Source organism: Diorhabda sublineata, chromosome 6 (assembly GCF_026230105.1).
Source record: "Diorhabda sublineata isolate icDioSubl1.1 chromosome 6, icDioSubl1.1, whole genome shotgun sequence".
NCBI lineage: Eukaryota > Metazoa > Arthropoda > Insecta > Coleoptera > Chrysomelidae > Diorhabda > Diorhabda sublineata.
Genome location: NC_079479.1, coordinates 36089532 through 36112267, shown reverse-complemented (window position 1 = coordinate 36112267; position 22736 = coordinate 36089532). Strand labels below are relative to the sequence as shown.

The window sequence follows — 22736 nt, the reverse complement described above, 5'->3', positions numbered from 1 at the left end:
TTTTGAATAAAATTTATATTTTGGATAATGCAAAAGGAAATATAATTATTAGTTTCATAAATATATTCATATATAAAACATGTAAACATACATTTATTAGTACTATTTATCTATGGATGACATATAATATACAACAGTGAAATTATATCGTCTATTATTAATTTGTCTATGGTTGACATATGATACTGGTGTAATGTGACAGTAATTTGACACAGTCTTGACAACATCACATAAAACAACTTTTTAATCATAAATTTAGGTTAAAAATATTATAGTAATGATACACAGTTTATTTATTATAAATTCTCAAGGGTGAGTATTATCTGCGACAAAAAAATATCACTTCACGTCGGTGATTTTAGTGATGTTTTTCTTGAAAAACATTGGAGAAGTGTGATTCCACGATCAGTATGTGATTATTACCTAGAATCTCAGAGGACTAATGGGAACGATGTAAATCCGGTAATAGCAACACCCCATCATTATTTGATATCAATTCAAAGGGGTGGTGTTAGTTTTGTAGCCGTATGTATGGAAGAGATACCACCATTGTTTGTTATTGAATTTTTGCATAGAGTTGTTGACATATTTCAAGTAAGTACAAACATATTTTAGGGTCATTAGAGGTTATTTAAACAATCATTAGAAATAGCACTCGTATTTTTTTTATTTTAGGACTATTTTTCAGAATGTACAGAATCGATTATTAAAGAAAATTATGTCGTAGTTTACGAGGTAATTCATTTAAAATAAACAGATTCATTTTTTAAATTATAAATTGTCTATTTTCCTAGTTATTAGATGAGATGTTAGATAATGGTTTTCCTTTAGCTACTGAAAGTAATATTTTAAAAGAGTTGATAAAACCACCTAATATATTAAGAACTATTGCGAATACTGTGACAGGAAAAACTAAGTAAGTGAATAGAATGTTTGTAAATGAAATAGGACGAAAAATATTTAAAAAAAAAATCCAATTTACAGTGTTAGTGATATATTACCGACAGGTCAATTGTCTAACATACCTTGGAGGAGATCAGGTGTGAAATATACTAATAACGAAGCTTATTTTGATGTTATTGAAGAAGTTGATGCAATTATTGATAAATCAGGATCAACAGTGTTTGCTGAAATACAGGGTTATGTAAGCGAAAAAAAAATTTCTGTCATCTAAATCGAGTCTGATAATTTCACTTGTAGATATATTTTATTTTATTTTTATAGCTCTAAAACCTTTTAGATTGATTGTTGTATCAAACTGAGCGGAATGCCGGATCTCACATTATCATTTGTGAATCCCAGACTATTTGATGATGTCAGTTTTCATCCTTGTGTTAGATTTAAGCGTTGGGAGGTGAGTAGATAACATGAAGTTGATTTTTTTAACATATATTTTAATATAATGCTATATTTTCTTTACCTATCGATATAATTGAGAAAAAGTAAAATTTACACTACAATTTGCATAATTTGATGTTGGTCATTTGAACTACTCGAAATTACGGTTGCTTCAATGGCCTCTATGGTGTTTTGGTTATAATTCTTTAGCAGTAAAAGTTCAAATATTATATTATTGACATGGAACTACCACCAAAACCTAATTAAATGTTGTTCATTTGAACTACTCAACACTAGACCTTCATTAATGTACCCAATGGCGTTTGGGTTACTGTTTTCTTGCAATAAGGGTTGAGATATCATTAGATTGACATAGAAGTACCACTGAAACCTAATTAAATATTGTTCGTTTGAACTACTTGAAACTAGAGCTGCATTATTGTACCAAATAGTGTTTTGATGATTGATTTCTTGTTGTAAGACTTGAAAAATGCAATTATCTGTTTTCCAATTTGTTTAGGCTGAAAGATTACTTTCATTTATTCCTCCTGATGGAAACTTTAGATTAATTTCATATCACATCAGTAGTCAAAGCGTAGTAGCCATTCCTGTGTACGTCAGACATAGTCTTTCTATTAAAACTGGGGAACAGGCAAGGCTGGATTTGACTGTAGGTCCAAAACAAACGATGGGACGATCTATAGAAGGTACGAAAACGAAAATTCCATTTTTTTTTAATGTAAATTTCAGTATTTTTGTTTTGTTTTATGAACTGGTGCAGCATTAGAATAATTTTCAGTTATAAATAAGAAAATTTGATATTTCTCATTGAAATTCATTTTTCAACTAAACATTGAACTTGTTTTGCACAATAATGGTAATCACTTCAATTTATAAACATTTTGTAACAAATCTAAGAAATATTTCATGGTTTTTGGTTAAGACGAATTATAAATTATTTCATAATGTGAATTATGTTACTTTAAATGAAAAAAATAACGAGTTTATATGATGATTGTTGCGCCCTTGTACCATTTCCCATAAATATGGAATCCGTCACCTTTTTAGGTGTCAAGTTACAAGTAATGATGCCGAAATGCATTTTGAATTGTGTATTAACGGCCAATCAAGGCAAATACAATTTCGATCCGGTTTCCAAAATTCTACACTGGGAAATTGGTAAAATAGACGTTACAAAGTTGCCAAATATTCGAGGTTCTGTAAGTACATTCGATGTTTCATTTCCCTTAAATTTTGTTTTCCGGTATATCAATTGGTATTTTTATTTAGGTTTCTATAGCCAGTGGTACGAATACATCAGAAATAAATCCGTCTATAAACGTGCATTTCACTATAAGTCAATTAGCCGTAAGTGGACTAAAAGTTAATAGACTCGATATGTACGGGGAGAAGTATAAACCTTTCAAAGGTGTTAAATATATTACAAAAGCCGGTAGATTCCAAGTGCGAATGTAATTATTCCAGTTATAAATGTATAAGTGAAAAATAAATCTTTTTTTGATAAAACTTTGGGATTTTTTATTTATTTGTCTAAGAAATTCTTCAAGTTGTGGCTCAAATATAGTAAACTTCAAGGTAAGTACCAATTTAGTACATATTTACATAGATAAGTGATGAAAATTCATTTTTATCAATATTTGATATCTTAAAATCATTTAGAAATTTCTAAAGCTTATTTTGTATTAATATTTTAATATTATATATCATTTTGAGTCTATTTGTTGGTTTCCTAGCAATCTTATTGTCTTATAAACGAAAATTTAGAGAAAATATCATCAGCAGTGAATTTTGGTACTCATATGTCATATATATGTATAAAATTCACAAAAGAGATGATTTTCTTTTTGTTGCTTCTACAAGGCAATAGTCTGCAAATCTCTTCCTATTCTAGCAAGGCTTCAGATTCAAGATCAAAGTTTTGTATCTTTTACGCATTTAGTCATTTTAAATTCAAAAGAAATGATATTTTTCCAGTTTTAGACATATTTGCATACACAAACTCAATTCACTACAACACTAAAAGTCTTGACTAGAAGACACTAAAGATATCATGTAATAAATATGAAAAAAGAACAAATTTTACTTAGACTTGTTCAAAAACATACCTCGTATAATATCATAACTCAATGTTTATGGATAATACTAATTTGTGCAGAAAATGTGTTAATGATATTTTGTTGACTTCACAGTAAGAAAATTTCTTTTTAAATAACTTTTACTTGCTTTGTCGTGGTCCTCTGAACATATTTACGTTCCTCGACCTAAACTGTCAAATTTCTACTTTTAAATGTCTGTTAATCATTTTAAAAGGCCTTTAAAGTTATTACAAGTTCAACATCGACATATTTATGAGCTTTTTTAATAACATCTTCATGTATTCCACTATGTAAAAAAGAATTAATCCAAAATCATAATATAATCAAAACACAAATTCGATTGACATTTGACATAAACACTAGTCTATGCTCAAGTAGCACTAACAGCCATAACATAAGTGTTGATGTCATTGATTGGTTATAAAAACATAACCAGAAATATATTTCATTAAATTTTTATCTTTTTGCATCATTAATGATAGATAATAGAAAAATTTAGATGTACAACACTTAATAAAATAAAACGACAGTTGACTTTTCTTTGTTTCGTAATATAAATATACATAACCTTGAAATCATGATTGGTAGGTCAAATGCTTGACCTATTGTTGATTAGAACTACGTATTTTGGAATAAATATTATGGCGCCGAAAGTGTATTTACATCATTGTCTATATAAAATTATATTTTATATTGAAATGGGAACACGTTTAATTTACTTTATAATTACATTTAAATGTTAATAAAAACTATGATATACCTACTATTTATTTTGTTTGTTATTGAAGAGCTTATCAAACGACTTTATTCAATGTCTAATAAAATATGAAATAACAGAATCTTCTGGTGTTAAACTTGTGAGTTTAAAAAAAATCCAATTCTAGATTTGTTCATAAAACACAATAAAAGCGTGACTGATAAGATTTTATTTAATTCAAACAAATTCTGAAAGGATTTTTGTATGACATCGTTTTATTAACTTTTATGATATAATATAAACATGACACATTTTAGTAACAAAGTCATAAAATTTTAAATTATATTACGTCTTTTCGATGCACTCATAAAACTAAATCTTTTCGATGAATTCCATTGTGTGTGAATTCTCTTACTGACAGTTCTGCCGCGCATATTACGGTTCTTACTAATATACAGGGTGATTCAATTAGTACAGTGATGTTATAACAACGGAAACAAGCATATTATAGAGTCGATATTTTTCCGGTAGGTGGCACAATCTATTATCTACTAAATTATTAATCTAATATACATTAATTAGGAATATATACCCGAAATTTAAATCTAAAGCATAAATTATATTTTTAATTCTATTATGATAATTTGATGGTGGAAATTTGAGGTTAAGATCTTTACTTCAACTACTAATCTACTTGAAGTTTTCCAAAAAATTTCTGAATGCTTGGAAAAACATTTATGTAACATTTCTTGTGTTTTTTTATCGTTAAATATTTAATTGGAAACTTTTATATGGATCTAAAATGTCCAATTGTTGTTATAAACACCTTGTACAAGTAAAATTATTTTATGCATCTAATTTACAAGACACGTTCAAGTGATAACTGCTGAGTATTGTATTCTATTTTTGTATAATGATATAATAAATTTTACTGATTATGTAAGAGGTTAACGTCTGCTAATTGCAGTACAATTCCTTTTATACAGAGTGTCCCTATTTGAAATTTGTTTTATTTAAATTGTTTATTTATAGTAAAGACTACGCGGAGAGAGATGATTTCTACAGTTTTATTAAAAGTAAATAATTTTTTTTACTATATGCATAATACCATAATAATTAGGCTACAATTAATAATGTTTTTACTCAATATATTTTCCTCACTCGCTCCTAGATCCGTCACTGTATTGGCAACTAGAAACGTGAATTAATCTTCTTTTATTTTGGTCTGCTACAATTGTAGATATACAGCCATCTAAAACGTATCGATTATATTTGGGTGTATATTTATTTTATAAACAAAAATAAATTAAACAAAGTCCATTTCTTATGCCCGTATTGACACAATTACGATATAGATATGTTTTTAATTGAATTATATGATAAATCTTTAGTGTAAATTCTTTATTGTTGACAAATGGAAGTTCATATTTCGATTGTATATATTTATTTTTTGATAAATAAATAAATAAAAGAAAGATTATTGACGATATTCCAAGTTTTGGATTTTTTAGAACATTCATCATCGGTTATACTTATAGTTATTTCCATAAATTTAATTAGTCGAAACTTCAGTCGTAAAAAGTTAGGTTAGGTTTGTGTTTGTTTTCGGTACGGTCCCTCGCATCGTCATCAGCAAAGAAAAATCGTTTTTTAAATCGAATTTTTTCGCTAGAGAGACATTCAAACAGAAATTAAAAAATCTATGACTATTATAATGCCTATTCAGTACCAACACGGAAGATTCGAGAAAACTATTTTATTGTTTTAATATTTTTGATAACTAAACATTTTAACAGGTGCTGATATTTCGAAATATTTATAAGAATACGAGTTTATCATTTTATCTAAGTACATTAAAATGATATTATAAAGAAAGCACACATACGAAATACGATCTAGTTTATGATTAAACAATGTTGATAGCTGACTTGAATATTTTCAAGTTATAATAATAACGAAGCAAAAAAAACACGTTCTTTTTAAATAACTTCATTATATTTATATAAAGAAGAGTAGTCTACTGTTTGGTAATTAGATATTGTTGTTGACCATTCGAGATATGATAAAAATCATGAACAAACCGCGTGTGCCATTGTAGACAAAACATTGTTTGTGTCTTACCGAAAATTTGGGTCAATAATATACGAGGGTTATATTAAAACTTTCCTAGATATCTAAATACTTTTATTTTTCAACATACGCTTAAAATTTTGAGGTTAGGAAACATGAATTCATTCATCATTCATTTTTAGGTTGACTTTTAATCAATATTTCTTCTGGATGTTATTTTCGAATAACCCTCGTAACTACCACGAAATATTAATATAATAATTTTTTACAAGAAAACAAAAACCATAACAAATAAGGTGGTGTAATTTGATTGTTTAATCATTTCAAGGTGATTTATATAATTATTTTGTTATTAACAAAACGTATTAATTGAAATGAAAATATATTTTTAATAGATTTGCTACTGTTGTTATATTATGTCAGTGAAATATTCCAAAGAACAACTTCTTAGAATCAGATATTTTAAACAACCACGGTCACGAAATTAAATCAGCTGGTAGGGAGCGGCACGTTGCCAATTCGAAGTTAACATCAGGTTCAATGTATAATTAACGTAAAATTCTATTAAACCAAAACAATATATTCTCACAACAATTCACCCCAATGCACCCTTAGTAATATTGTAAGACAGGAATAAATTCAAATGTTATTTAATCATTGTATAATTTATAGAAACTCAAAAAATTATAAATTTAATAAGGGGAAATTTATTCTATAAAAAATATTTAATTCTTCAAATCGTAATTCGGTAAAAAACGAACAATACGGGTACCATTTTGATTTATTTTCATATTATATAAAAAATACCACATCTACCTTCATTCGATTCACTTTGGCAACATTGCGAGTATAAATCTTCAAGCAAATTATGACCGTTGCCGTTTAAGTTCTTGGTTATAAACAAGCAGGTAGTTCGATGTTAGGGATGGGTAAAAACTATACATTTTTATTGGTATATTTTACAATAGAAAACCTGTCTAGAAATGTCCATGGTTGTGTGTACTTTCTCTTGACACTAAAGATACTTTTAAACGTGGATATTGAATTTATGATGACCTATTCGGTGTTGTCGCTTGGAAATGACGAATTTTCTCAAGCGAAGAATATACGAGGTGCGTTTAAAAAATACGATTAAGTATTCGAAATAAAACAAAGTTAAATATTATATTTGGTGTCGATTGCAGTATTTTTATTCGGAATGGTTTTCACCAAAACCAAAAAATAGCCGTAACTGAAAATAACCGTTAAAAATTACCTTTCCTTTCATAGAGTGTTGCAATTGTATTCAAAATTAAGATGTCGTAATGAAATAAAAAAAGAATATTCAAAAATATTAGGTAACACCTGAGTGTTCATAAAAATCCTTCTCTATCACCAATCCAATATACAGGGTGTTGTAAATAAAAGATTATGTTCATGCTAATTAAGTTTTGAGATATGACAACATTGATGTGAATATGTCAAATTTGACATTGACATTTTTAACGGTGAACGTATTCACAACTTGTCGTTATACGAGGGCTATTTGAATTATTTACAGATACTTGAAATATTTGTTGTTCACGCTGGAAAAAATGCTTTCTACTGAAAGTATACAACAAAAAAAAAAAACGAAGCAATTAAGTACGTCATATGAACAGTTACGTTCCCGAGGAACCTAGTAACAATTTATAAGAAAAATAATCAAACTTGTCATATAATACAAACTCGTATTTTTTATGTTCACCCTGTAATATTACTTTGCATTCTTGCATCGAAGAGGCCGTGGTAATAAGGAGCCATGCAAAGCGAACTGTATCGTTATCCTTCTTTAATATACGGAGTGTGTGAGAGAGAGAGCATGATAATGAGAGGGGAACGGGGTGGGAGGGGTATTTGGGTAACACGGTGGTTAAAGTGGGCGGAAACCGGTCGCCGCTGTCTCTGTTCAACGAAGAAACCGACGGTTGCGAGAATATTGAAGAATGACTGGTTGGAGACTCGTATTAAATACACATTTCTTCTTAGATATTCATTATCACGATGTGAAATATTGTTTGTATTCTTTTTTTATTCTGATTTAAAAACAAACAAACTATTAGTACGAGTATCTATGTTCTAGAAGTTTGGAAAAATGTTTATTGTTGTAAACACTGTTTTGGTATACATCCAGCTGCTTTTCCACCGAAAATTAAATGTGTTATATTGAAATTAATCGTTTAGTTTAACTCATTGTGCTAAACAATGCATTCGAATCTTCATTATTACTCGAAATAACATCGAAGAGAATTGGAATGTCCATATTCGAAATCATTCTGGACGACAGGTCACCTTGTGTTTGGTTTGCCTATGTTATCCATCTCTTTATTGGAATTCTTCATCTTTCCAACCTCGTTACCCTTTTTTTAAACCATCTCATCACATTCATCGGTTCCCTTTAATATCTCGATGTCTCATTCTTTCCGAGTTCCGTTTTCTTCGTGTTTATATATTCGAGAAATTATAATGTCGCAACACACTGTATATATCTATTATCTATAATTTTTTGTTAATTAAAATTTATTACTGTCCATGTAAATTTGAAATATTCAAATAAAATAACTTTATAACCATCTGGTGTGTCTCTTTTTCTTAGTGTGATATCGTACATTGCAGAAAAGCCATAAAAACCGAGTTGGCAACAGGATTTCTCTATATTATTTACACATTAAAGAAGATGACCGTGACCTTTTGTCGGGATTCTCATACCGGGTCTCCTTATTCGCCTTTGAAACTTTATTTTACCTGGTCCTTTTCATTTTTATACCATAGAAAATCGAAAACATTTGATAAACAAGATGGCGCTTCTTAATGACGTTTAATTACGTAAATATGATTAGATAAAAATAACAAGATGTCTGCCTACGATACCTAATAGAATGATGGTATACTTATGGGTTAGTTTATGGTAAAAACACCGTTATGAATATATTAAGAGAGAATCTAACGGTTCGCGTTCATTGACAAATCGTTATTCGTTGTTATGTGACCGAAAACTATTTCGATTAAACAAACATTTTAATCGGTTGTTTATTTTTGATCTATCATGTTTTTTATAAATTCTCGTATCCATAAACGTATTTCTATGAAATTATATCGGACGTTTCTCTTCTGAGTTCCTAGTATTACAACGTTGCCAAATCACAAGCTAAGCGTGAGGTTTCAGGAATCGATTTAAATAATTAAAAATAAAAAACAATATAAAATTATTATACTAAATTTATTTGCAATTCCATACAAATTTGATAAAAGGCACTTATGTCTCTTTTTCACACGTAATCAATAATATACAATATAATTATATAAAATCAGAACACATACTATACAAAATACAATTTTAAAAAAAATTATTGGCGACTTGATTCGTTCTAGGCTATTTATTTTCACTTGGAATTGTATGCGTATGGAAACTTACCCTAAACTACTTTCTAATCATCACATATTACGATTTAAATAGTATACCTTGAAAATATAATTACAGCAAACAGTTTAGGAGTGCAGGTGTTCCAAATTTTCCAAAAAATTTCATTATACAAAATATTTCGTACGAAATAAATACATATAACTAATTTATATTTACTAATTGAGAGAAAAATGTTTATTTAAATGTATAAACGTCATATAATTTATTGTATATACTTAAATGTTGTAAATAATAAAGTACGGTCCTGTTCGGTCAGTATTTACGCCATTACGATTTCGAAACTATCACATGACAATACAGATTAAGTAAGTTATACACGATACGGTTTACACGTACAACTTTGACAGCTCAGGTACGGTAATTATCAAATTATCTGGGTCTCGTGCGATAAACTTTAATTTTTGATCATTTTTTCGGCTAATTTGTGTCTAAATTTATAAAAAAAACGAAAAAAATTTAACAACAATCAATTGTTCTATGGCTTCGTGAATTTATTTGTGTGTTGGGCTTAAGGAACTGGTTTTATTTTTGAAAAGTCAGTCTTTTTTTTTGGAATAATCGTAATAAAAATAAAACTTAACAGGAGTGTGTATTATTACAATGTTTTTTTTATGAGCGCCTGATTATTTTGCTGACAGGTATACATAAATTACGAAATTACTCCTAACAACTGTTCAGTAATTGGCAGTAATAATGTTTATATTTTTATACACATATATAGATATGTATGTATATAAAAAAAAAATTAGGAATTGTAAGCAATTTTGGAATGACGTCATTGAGCTATTGTTATAGAAAAAATTTATATTTCATAAATATCACAGCCGATATTGCCGGCCGGATTATATTTACACAGTCTTTTCTGTAATCACAGAACTATTTATCATTTAAAAGAAGAAAAAAACAAAAAACTCGCGAAGGAGTTCAACGCGCATGCGCAGATGTCAATTCGTTCCGTAATAAAAAAAAAGAAGGCACGTAGTATAATCGAATGTCCACTGCAAGTACCCGATAGATAATCGAAACACTTATTTATCTTTTTGTAATTATACAGGGTGTATATACATTAAAATGTAATTTGAACATAATCAAAAACGAATAAGCATTTTTTTACGACAAATTTCGATATTTAAATCTAAATACGATTGTACAATATAATATTTCATGTTTCATAAGAATTAAAATTTATTATACGCGATGTCCAGTCTGCAAATATAACTTTTATTAGTTAGTTAGCGTAGTTTATTCATTCTTATTAAACCGTAATATTGAATCACCTTGTATTCTGAAATAGATTCGAATATGGCAGTATAATACTACTACTACATATTCGAAAAAAAAAAATATTAAAAATTTGTTATACAGGATGTATTAATTGCAATTGTAAACGATTAAAAGTTTTATTTTATTATAGCGTGATATTGAATCACCCTGTATTCTGAAATAGATTCGAATATGGCGGTACAATACTACTACTACATATTCGAAAAAAAAAAAATATCGAAAATTTGTTATACAGGATGTATAAATAGCAATTGTAAACGATTAAAAGTTTTATTTTATTATAGCGTGATATTGAATCACCCTGTATTCTGAAATAGATTCGAATACGGCGGTATAATACTACTACTACATATTCGAAAAAAAAATATTAAAAATTTGTTATACAGGATGTATTAATTGCAATTGTAAACGATTAAAAGTTTTATTTTATTATAGCGTGATATTGAATCACCCTGTATTCTGAAATAGATTCGAATATGGCAGTATAATACTACTACTACATATTCGAAAAAAAAAATATCAAAAATTTGTTATATAGGATGTATAAATAGCAATCGTAAACGATTAAAAGTTTTATTTCATTATAGCGTGATATTGAAACACCCTGTATTCTGAAATAGATTCGAATATGGCAGTATAATACTACTACTACATATTCGAAAAAAAAAATATCGAAAATTTGTTATACAGGATGTATAAATAGCAATTGTGAACGATTAAAAGTTTTATTTTATTATAGCGTAATATTGAATCACCCTGTATTCTGAAATAGATTCGAATATGGCAGTATAATACTACTACTACATATTCGAAAAAAAAAATATCAAAAATTTGTTATATAGGATGTATAAATAGCAATCGTAAACGATTAAAAGTTTTATTTCATTATAGCGTGATATTGAAACACCCTGTATTCTGAAATAGATTCGAATATGGCAGTATAATACTACTACTACATATTCGAAAAAAAAAATATCAAAAATTTGTTATACAGGATGTATAAATTGCAATTGTAAGCGATAAAAATATTTATGCAATAATTTAGGAGGTTTTTTTATATCGTATTTTTGAATCACCCCGTATTTTCATTACTTTACGTATATATATATATATTTTTTAATAATATTCAATATTAAAATATACTAAAAAATATATACAGGATGTTATTTATTAAATCTACAACGAAACTTATGAAACTTCGTCCGCCATTTTGAATAATTGTATATAAATGGAGCAAGTTAAAAAAGTGCTTATTCTGAACACCCCGTAAATACGTAATTAATCAGAAATCGTACTAAGATACATTTTATATTTTAGAAAATGTCGTACTACTAGAAAAAAATATCTAAAAAAAAAAAAAAGGAATGGATAAAAATTGTTATTCACGTTATAATTAGCAACCATATTTCTTCAATAAGATATTTTTGTACAAATTATATAGCGAAAATAAAATTTTATCATCTAGATTGGAATAAAAAAAAATAAATAATAATCTAGATAACCTAACCGCGCACAAGCAACTCAATAGTATAAAGTTTTAAACGCTCTCTTTGCCGTCCATTTTTTTCGATAAATCCGATATCACTTCTTTAAAAATCAACGGATCGATATTTTTCCCTAATTGGTACAAAACGAACCAATCCCCGATCTCGCATTTATTGGCGATAGTCTCGATCTCGTTGGCGGGGGCGATGCGGCATTTCGCTCTGAGCAGGTAGAGTCTGATCTTCGGTCCGACGATAACCGTGCAACGATACAACAAAGAAATACCTGAAAGTACACTGAGAAGAATAAACCAGAACCATAAGAAGACGTAAATTTTCTCGTTGACGATGTTAAGAGGTAAAACGCAAAGCCCGTCGAATCTCTGCACCGAACCGGACGGACCGTATTTGTTGAAAGTACATTTCGTTACTTTAGGAAATACTCTAGCCATCGGATCTTCCCTTTCTTCCGGCTCCATTTCCGTGAATTTCAACACGTCACTTCCGTACGTACTAAATTCCCCATCCAAAAAGAAATCCATGAAAAATATTTGTCCGACGACGTTTATAAAATTGAGTACTTCGCATATAAAAAATCTAAACGCGTAAAAATTCTGCATATGTAAATTTGTAGTAAAATAATCGACTAACAATTGTTTTCTATCTTTTTTACAATCGTCCGAAACTATCGGACAATTAAGATCCAATACCAACATTTTAATGCGTCCGCCTTCCCATGTTTTCCACAAATATCTGGGAACGTAAAAAAGCATCGCTTGGAAAAACAACACGAAACATACCCATTGGTAATATTTGTGATATTTAACTTCGTCTTTACCGTCCACGTGACTCGCCACCCCGGGTTGTACGATATCTTTTCCTATATGTCCCGTTAATCTGTCCGGAACGGTGAACGTCGAATAAATCCAACAATACGTATCCATAACGTTTAAGGGTATTTCATCAACTATACAGTCTATCGGGTCCCCTATATATTGTCTGCTCGTAACTAATAGAGAAAACGCTACTAAAATTATTACCGTAGCTTTGTAATGCAAACGAAATATATTGTTGTCTATGCATACTTGGTCGATTTTAAGCAGACCTTTCACCGAGCCGAACACGTCAAACATGGTTACACTACACTCACACACTTATTTTAATAAAAAACATGAAACTTTTTTTTTATTATTATTATTACTATTTTGTATGTATTAGTTCTGAACACGACTCGTGGTTACTGTGGAAGGCACTGACTGTACTGAAACTCTCTCTCTAGCATTAACAACGAAACAATTCGGACGGGGAGTGACAGTCCCCCTCTACTACGGTTTATAGCCTCGACTAGGGGTCATCAGATGCAGAGATGGGAAAGAAGTTTTGGTGCGTTTATTGCGCTGTTGACTGTTCGTCGAATGTGACGAAATTCCTTAGAAATTCGGATTTTACATATAAAAAATCACGTTTTTATTTTCAAATAAGATATTCATAAATATATAGAAACGCCTCGATATGTTACTAGTAAATACCACATGTGGTGAACACATGCTAAAATAAATTAAAACAGATTTTTAAATACCGATTTTTCATCGTCGTACAACACTACCGTTCTTTTCGTTTTATTATACAGGGTATTGTATAAAAACCTTCGAATTATTCCAAAATACAACTTAAATATAAGATACTTTAATTTCTTAATATAGTTGTCGTGATATATTTGAGGTTAGGAAACAAGAAAAAGCGGAATTCGCGAATTTTAGCAATAGGTATGACTATAGTTGTACTTTCTTCTTCTTATACGATACCAAACTCACAACTTTTAAATAATACACATACTTTCACGATAAATTAAACGATTTTTTTTTAGTTTTGTTTTATTTGAATGTGGATTTCATTATTCAAACATTAGTAATTAAATACAAGTGAATGTATCTAATTGAGTCAACTTAACCTTCAACAGAAGTATTAGAAACGTAATTTTGAATTCTAAAAAACATTAAATGATTTGGCAACGTCGAAACTACAATAAGAGTGATGTTTATAGTTAAGCTTTGTAGGGATTCTAAAATAATGCTTGTTTAAACTAATGGCATTTCGGACAATTTTTGAAATTTAACAACACAGGTAAGAATTTAGGGTTTTATTAACAGGGCATTATATTTTCAATTGTTGGTAGTATTTTTGTTATTTTTTGAAATATCACTGGAAATACAGGATGTATGTAAATTCGAAGTAGTTTGAATACAGATATGATATGATGATTTGTTTTAACATATTTTAACACACTGCAAGGGAGAGTGTACGGTAAAATTGATTTTTTATATTATTCAACAGTTATCGGACGATAATTCCCGAAAATTAGTGGCATTTTTGATTATGTCATTTGTCATTTTCAAAAACTATGCGTCATTTGTCTCCGGAAACTGTCTTATATCAAAATAAACCGTTTATTGACTATAGATATTGTCTTTTACGAAACCAAACTGTCATTTGTCTATAAAGATTTTGTTTTACAAAACCAGATCAAGATGGCGGACAATTGAAAGAGAAGCAGGGACATAAAACGATTCAATTCACATTTGTAGACATATAAAAACGATACTTAATGATTATATAGGTTGAATTCATATTTACTGTTTATACAAATATTTCGTTTGAAATTTGTTAGGTTAAGTTATTTGGTAAACAGGTAAAATTCTTGATTCAGGTCAATGGGTTTATAGCGGAAATAATTGATATCCGTTAAAATATTTACAACGTGTTAAAAGTCTATTTTTAGAAATATTTAAACGACAATAGATCCGTCTAAAAGTAGGTATAAATTTTCTATTTTTATAGTTTGGATATTTATGATACTAATTCATACTCAAGGTTCTTCAAACAATATTCTTCCTTTGATTCTCATTTTATGAATTTATTATGTTACGATAAAATATTTAAAATAATAATATTTGAGTGTAGTAACGGAATATGATTAATAATTTTATCAAAATACTAAATTGTGGTTGTAAGAATTAATTTTCATCCAAATAATCGAAATAGCACTCAGAAAAACTTTTTTTATCAGTATTTATCTACCTCAAATATATCAGTTGAATGATTAATGAAAAAACCTCGATGTTTACAGTTCTGACATTTGTCAGTTGAATAATATTGACATTTCTATCGAATAATATCGTTCGATTGGTATACCAAAAAAAAAACACGTCAAAATGTATTTTCGGAATAGTACGAGGGTTATGAATATGTCAAATCTGACATTGACATTATGAAGTTTGACATTATTAAATGGTGAACGTATTCAGAACTTGTTGTTATACAAGTTATTGTCTATGAAATCGTGACAGGCGACGAATCATAGATCTATGTCGAATCTAAACAACTCTATACATGAGTGGGCCAAAAAAACGTACGATTTTACAAACTATCTTGCGTTCGAACGTTATGAGAGGTAGCTGAGCGGGTGGTGGGGATAGGTTTTCGGAAATTTAAAACAAACAAACAAAATAAAATTCAAGTTTTGGATTAGAAATAACGTTTACCGTATAAACCACAAAGTTAAATCGATGTATATACGATTTTTTTCGATTCGCAGTCAACACGAGACGTGACAACAATGTTTCTTCTTTAAAATTCCACGAATACAAATAATTCGATGTCAAATATTAACGGTGGTTGTTAGACACAAACAATCAAATGACAAATGACAGATGCCTGGGAAAATGTTTAATTGAAATAAAAATTACATTTGTTTGCGAACACGTATAAATGGTGACAAATTATTTTCACAGATAATCGAGTTTGTTCAATCATTTAGCACGTTCTGAGAAACTGATTTTCTACGAGTCGTAATAATCAGTTGTTAATTTGTTTGAACGAAAAATAAAATCTAAATGTTTAAATAAATACATTGTATTCATCATCGTTATTAAAATTTCTATAGAGATTATTATATATAATTACTTAGAATATCTCGTCTCGTTATATATATATATATATATATATATGTATATATATGTATATATATATATATATATATATATACATATATACAGGGTGGTATTTCGAGATATTCCGTAATATATTTTATCAGCACTTAATTTCGAATATAATAGTGTTTGAAAGTGTTTTATTTCACGAAATCAGTATTTTCAGACGTCGACAATCAATCTAGTTTAATACTTTAATCTTTTATATCTATATCTGTTCAAGTTTTATATGATTAAATCGAAATAAAAAAATCTCTTATCACGAAAAATATTTCATACGCACTGACGTTTAAAAAATTCCATAACCTAACTTTCCGGCTTCAATTTTCTGGTCAACATCTATTAATAAAACTTGTCTTTTAGACCTTTAGCTTAAAAATACTTCGATCTTTTTCTTAACTTGATTATTCGTACCTTACAATTTTTTTTTTTGGGCGTTCTTTTCTTGTTTTTCAATATTTTCCTCCCTACGTCATCTCCAAATATATTAATGTATATGTTATGTCATATATTTTTTCTTTTCCATTATTTCCAATTTATTCTAATCTCTTTCTTTATCCTTGATCAAGTTATTCGAGTGTATCGAGTCACTAGACTGTTTGAAATCAATAAAAAGATGCAGTTCTACTTTTTATTGATAAAATTTGGTATATTTCTATTCAATTGACGTGTTTGTATCTTCTTTTTTATCTCAAATATGGCCTCTACAGTTTTTATTAACTACTCACTAAAAGTTATTATATTTTTTATCACGCCTCGTATACGTAATATAAAAGAAATTACGTGTTATTTTGAAGCGTCAAAGTGACAATTATAAAGCGAAGTAGTATGATACATTATTATATTAAATAAACTCGAGCCAACTCGATTTCTTGGGAACTGAACAGTAGCCGTCGAAGACATCGGATTTCTCGTTAAAAACGAAGACGGAATATTGGTAAAGAAAGAGTTAGCCTTTAACGAAGAAAGAGAAGGAAAACGTTTAGTCGCTAAGTCGCTTCAGGTTTTCATTGTAAGTAACCCAAAAGGAATGCAGTTCTATCAATTCGGGTACCCGGTATACCGGGTAACTTTTGTCTGACGAAGTGTTGAGTCATTCGGTACTCTTAGCAAGATTTTAAAATCCAGATCAGGACTCGAAAACTTTCCGTATAAAATAATCGAATTTTCTAACAACGATAATTTTTGTTAGAAAGTTTTTGTTAATCAATATGTTAATTTTTTGAGTAAAATTTGATATATTCCCACAGGAAAAAGTCTACAAGTGTTAAATCGGGACTGTATAGTAGCCTATTTATATCATTTCACCTGGAGATCTATTAGACGTGTTTGAAATTATTTGGACCTGCTAGAACCATCTTTGGTTATAACCAATGACATTTAGCAGCCATTCGGTCATTTTAGACCAACGTAGAAGCTTCAGATGTTTATTTTTTTGATTGGTTGCAATCCAGTAACGAAAATTTTACTTTTTCACGTGTCCATTATGAAAATGACGTTGGTAAACGTTGAAAAGCACTCAATCATTTGATTTACGAAGTTTAGAATCTGTACAGCATCCCGAGACTTCAATTTTCGTACCGATTGAAAGTTTTAAGTCCCAAATATTTGTGTAAATATGTACGTTTAAATAAATAATTCGTTACGAACGGACCGAGTAACAAAATCTACAATTTAGACCGTTTTACAAAACCTTGGACGACTGTATTTCGATTTAGAGTTGATAAAATTTCATGAAGGGCTTCTGGTGTCTGAGTACGATCCTGTTTATTCGAGACGCGGTTCCCGAGAGACTAGTTTCATGTGCCTGTCTGTAACTAAGAACGAAAAAACATCAATTCTCGAATATTCTCTTAAATAAAAAAAAAGAAGAAGAAGAAGACAACGATACGAGAAGGTCCGTAGACTGTGTATGAGGCGTTTCGGCCGACAATAATGGCTTAATCACTAGTCAGTAGGTTATTTTCGAATCAATTAGAGAGATATCGGTCCCATTAATGTGACGTATTTTGGAAAAGATAAGTGGCAGTAGTTAATTATTATAACGTTTCATTTATAATGAGAAATCAGTAAAAAGAAAATTACCGGTATTTTTTTATCGTATATTAGAAGTAATTTTAAAAATTATCTCTGGAGATATAGAGAAATATATACAGGGTGTGTCCCACGACGAATTAAAACTATCTGTATATTTATATCAAAATACTTATGGTAGAATCATGAAAATTTCTATATTTAGGTTTTCGGATACGATCTTTTTAAATAAAATAATTTTAAAGATGGCCGACTTCCGGTAGAACCGGAAGTCGACTGTAACTTTGTTATTTTATATAGAACACCCTGTATATTTATACATTTTTGAAATCTACGTAAAATTTTAATAAACTTTTGTCTAAAAATTTTTTTCGAAAAATACATACTTTTTCCGTAATTAATTTTTTTGTAACAGTTGCAGACCCTTATAAATTATTTTTTTACGAAGCTACCCTTAAAGATATGAAAATGGTTTGTGCGAAAATGGTTTGTGCTCGATTGCTTTTAGAAAGGTCAAACGTATTTGAATCTATTTTGAAAAATTGTTCATTCTATACAGGATGTGTATAAAAAGTGTTCAAAGTTCAACTTCTTAAATATCAAATTTCTGTATTTTTTTAAATAGAACCACCCGGTTTTTCCTATTTTAATGCATTCAGGAATAAAAAATAAGTCAAATTCATGTATACTTTCCTATAACTAAACCTCACCGTTATCCAGATATTAAATGTTTTCTGTAAATTTTTAGAGATGCAGGCTTAAATTTTATTTTGATGACATAAACACTGAGAAATAAAAAAGTATTTTTCTTTATCTTGTTAAGGTCTCTAAAAAAAATCATATCCTATTCCAACTTTTAGTCGTTTCCGAGGTATTTGAGGTTTTTGTCAAGTACAACTTTGAACACTTTTTATACACACCCTGTATAAAATGAAAAATTTTTCAACATAGATTCAAATACGTCTAACCTTGCTAAAAGCTACCCAATATAAACCATTTCCATATCTTTCAGGATATTCTCGTAAAAAAATAATTTATAAGAGTCAAATTTTTTACAAAAAAATTAATAACTCAAAAAATTGCATTTTTCGAAAAAAGTTTTTTGACAAAAGTATACTAAAATTTAACGTAGATTTAAAAAATGTATTAATATACAGGGTGTTCTATTTAAAATAACAAAGTTACAGTCGACTTCCGGTTCTACCGGAAGTCGACCATTGTTAAAAATAATTTAGTTGAAAAGATCGTATCCGAAAACCCCAACGTAGAAATTTTCATGATTCTACTATAAATATTTCGCCATATATACAGATAGTTTCAACTCGTCGTGGGACATCCTGTATAGTGATAATAAAAATTAATACGTAAATAAAATAGAATATGAAGCAACAGATTTTCCTTTGTGTTTACGGCACAAAATGGCACAATGTTTATAAAAATAAATACCAAAATAATTAAAATAGTTTCTATGCAAATAACACCACAACATCTAGTTCTTACCGGATCTTAATAACGATAATTGCAATTCCAATTTAGAGTAATTATAATTTGAATCCTACGTATTCTCTGCTAGTTTATCTCAAGAATAAAATGACGTCGCTTCTGATTCAATCAAACTCACTTGACACAGTTTATTCAATGAAAAAAATGAGATTAAATTGATATGACCTTTGCACTAGCGACAGAGCAAAGGTCACTGACTGTTTATATCGTAAAGGAATGTGGTCAACAACGTTTAAGGGGTGTTCCTAACGATATATTAAATAAATAAAGTAGTTTGAATATCTATTTTTATTATTTAATGTATAACAAATAACGAAATCTTCTTCATACATATAGTATGTGATATAGAAACGAAAATTACTCAATTTTCAAACACGTACTTTCCGAATTGTAGACATGTATTCTCGAAAAATCGACATAAATCTGGCAACGTTGTCGTGCTTCAGACAGTTGTGTCCAAGGTTACTAGAATAATAGAAGGTTCGTGACAATAACAAGATGCGCAGTAGACAAGTGACGTCACCGATTCTTCACAGCTGTGAATTCGTTAGAAATATATTCGTTTATATAGCCAGATCAGAAATAGACTACACGCATCCCCATAACTCGAACATAATGTTAGTGAGATTCTGTTTGACATAAAAATATAAACAAAACAAAAATGTAAACGTAATGACGTAGCTGGTGTTCTACCAGCTGATCGTTTGTTTACAAAAACATGCGCATGTCACAAGTCTTCCATTATTCTAGTAACCTTGGTGGACCCGTACTATTTTTGAGGATCACGTGACAAGTTATCTGGAACTATTTTTTTAGATATTTAATTCAAGAAAATGATGTGAATAATGAAAATTTGTGAAATTTTTCTATAGTCATAGAAACGAATGAATCTTTCAAGGTCACCTCGTAATATTAGTTGGAAATTCGTGAGTCAACAGAAAAATATTTTTAATTCTAACTTCGCTTATTCAACGTACTTTACTAAATGATTAATAAAAAATTATGTGACGAAATTGTCATCATTTTATTAGTAAAATCAAATTTATTTATGATAAAATAGTAATTAGATATAGTTTTATATAAAATATGCAATAAAATGTATATCTACGGAGAAAGTCTTATTTATTGAACCATTTCATCAACGACAAGGTTTTGCAGCTCATGGAAGTGGAAATGCAAGTTACAAGGAGTCATAATTTACAAAATATATTTAAATATAAGTTCTGACTTCGCAACCTAATACTAAACATATATTTTTTCCAAATTAGTCATAATTACGGTTTCTATAAGCCATTACTGTCTTGTTAATAGCTCTTAGTTTTGTAAACAAAATGGCAGTTAGTTTTGACTTCCGGTCCAGACCAATGACGTGCTTAAATTTCGTTTACATATATTATTTTGTTTTTCTTGATAATAATAACTAATTTTAAATCAAAAATAGAGTTGAAATCAAGACGATTCATAAAAAAAACATACAAAAAAGTCTAAGAAGTGAAAAGTTGAAGTGTAGCCGTTGTAGAAAAACCACAAATCTAATTCTAGAAGGTATAACAGAGCAAAACATTTTTCTATAACGTAATCTCGTACTATAAAAATTTTATTTCCTATTCACTACTTCATCTTTAATAGTTTAATCAAGTTTTTATTATTTTATTTTTATTATATATTAAAAACAACGATGTAAAAATATATTAAAATTTATTCTTCAATCTAATTACGAATTCAGTAGACGCGGTGGATATTGATAAAAAAAAAAAAGAAGAAGAGAAACATAAACTGGTTGCAGAGTTGATGATTTGCATTTCGTTACTAAACGTTCGACGGGTAGTGGAAATAGATAAAAAAGAAGAAAAGTCGAGTATCGTAAAAAATCCAGTGGCTGTATGTTCGAGTTGAATTTTAACGACATTTCGTGGAACGGTAAATAGCGAGCCGCTAAAGGAATGTCACCTTTGTGTTGCATCTTAACACTAAAAGTCGCTTACAACGTTGCCAAATTGACTAAAGAATTGCTAACAACCAAAATGTTTTTAATCTCATAACAATAATTTTATTTAAAAGCTTAATCACGGAAAATTAACGAGAGTTTTCGCTTTGTTATTACAAAATTGACATCAACGCGAAGAATGACGTCACCAATTGAAATTATTCTATCTGTCACTTTTTCTACTTATAGTGATATAATTAACAATTAAGAATAATATTTTCTTTAATATTGTATGATGTTATTTCCTTGTAGTAAACTAAAAGTACAATTATCTTGACGCATACAACGTTATTGGTAGTAATAAATTCCTTTTAATGGCAGGCATTCTCCCATGTATCTCTCACTATAAAAAATTATGCACGTCACACGGCAAATACGAGTTTATATATTCGAACAACGTTGCCAGATTTGGAGAGAAATATAGAGGTTAAATTCAGTAAACACGAAGTTTTCTTTTTATTGGAATTAATGACATTTTTGACATTGCGCAAAATTATGAAAATAATTCCATGTAATCACTTTTCTAATTAATCTTTAGTAACAAGTTTGTAATTATTAATCGTCAGAATTTCCAATCGTTCATCAGAAATTGATAATAGGTTTCAATCTTATCGTTCGCAATTTGAATGTTAATTTTTTTTTTGTAAAAATTGAGTCGATTTAATCTAGAAAAATTACCCACACTCGAGAGGTTGAGTTTAGCGAACCGAAAAAAAACTATCGTCTAATAAATATCTAGTTTTTTTATTATAAATGTTTTTACCAACATATAATTATGTAAAATAGTTTAA

At 28.9% G+C, this 22736-nt stretch overlaps 2 protein-coding genes across 3 annotated transcripts; one reads left to right on the top strand and one right to left on the bottom strand.

The window, feature by feature from the left end:
- The first annotated feature begins 174 nt into the window (after positions 1-174).
- On the top strand, positions 175-2863 carry LOC130446074 (AP-3 complex subunit mu-1). The gene is made up of 9 exons (XM_056782118.1): positions 175-312; positions 363-594; positions 676-735; positions 795-916; positions 985-1144; positions 1241-1354; positions 1859-2045; positions 2407-2558; positions 2629-2863. Exons 1-9 carry the CDS (start codon positions 278-280, stop codon positions 2812-2814), a joined length of 1248 nt encoding a protein of 415 aa, XP_056638096.1. The 5' UTR covers positions 175-277; the 3' UTR covers positions 2815-2863.
- Positions 2864-9441: 6578 nt separating this feature from the next.
- LOC130446145 (innexin inx2) lies at positions 9442-13689 on the bottom strand. Of its 2 annotated transcripts, none has more exons than XM_056782246.1 (2): positions 11095-13689; positions 9442-10941 (listed from the first exon to the last, which is right to left on the bottom strand). In XM_056782246.1, exon 1 carries the CDS (start codon positions 13563-13565, stop codon positions 12486-12488), a length of 1080 nt encoding a protein of 359 aa, XP_056638224.1. In that variant the 5' UTR covers positions 13566-13689; the 3' UTR covers positions 9442-10941; positions 11095-12485. The 2 variants fall into 2 exon arrangements, with proteins under 2 accessions (XP_056638224.1, XP_056638225.1); XM_056782247.1 differs by having other exon boundaries at positions 11552-13689.
- Positions 13690-22736: the final 9047 nt, after the last annotated feature.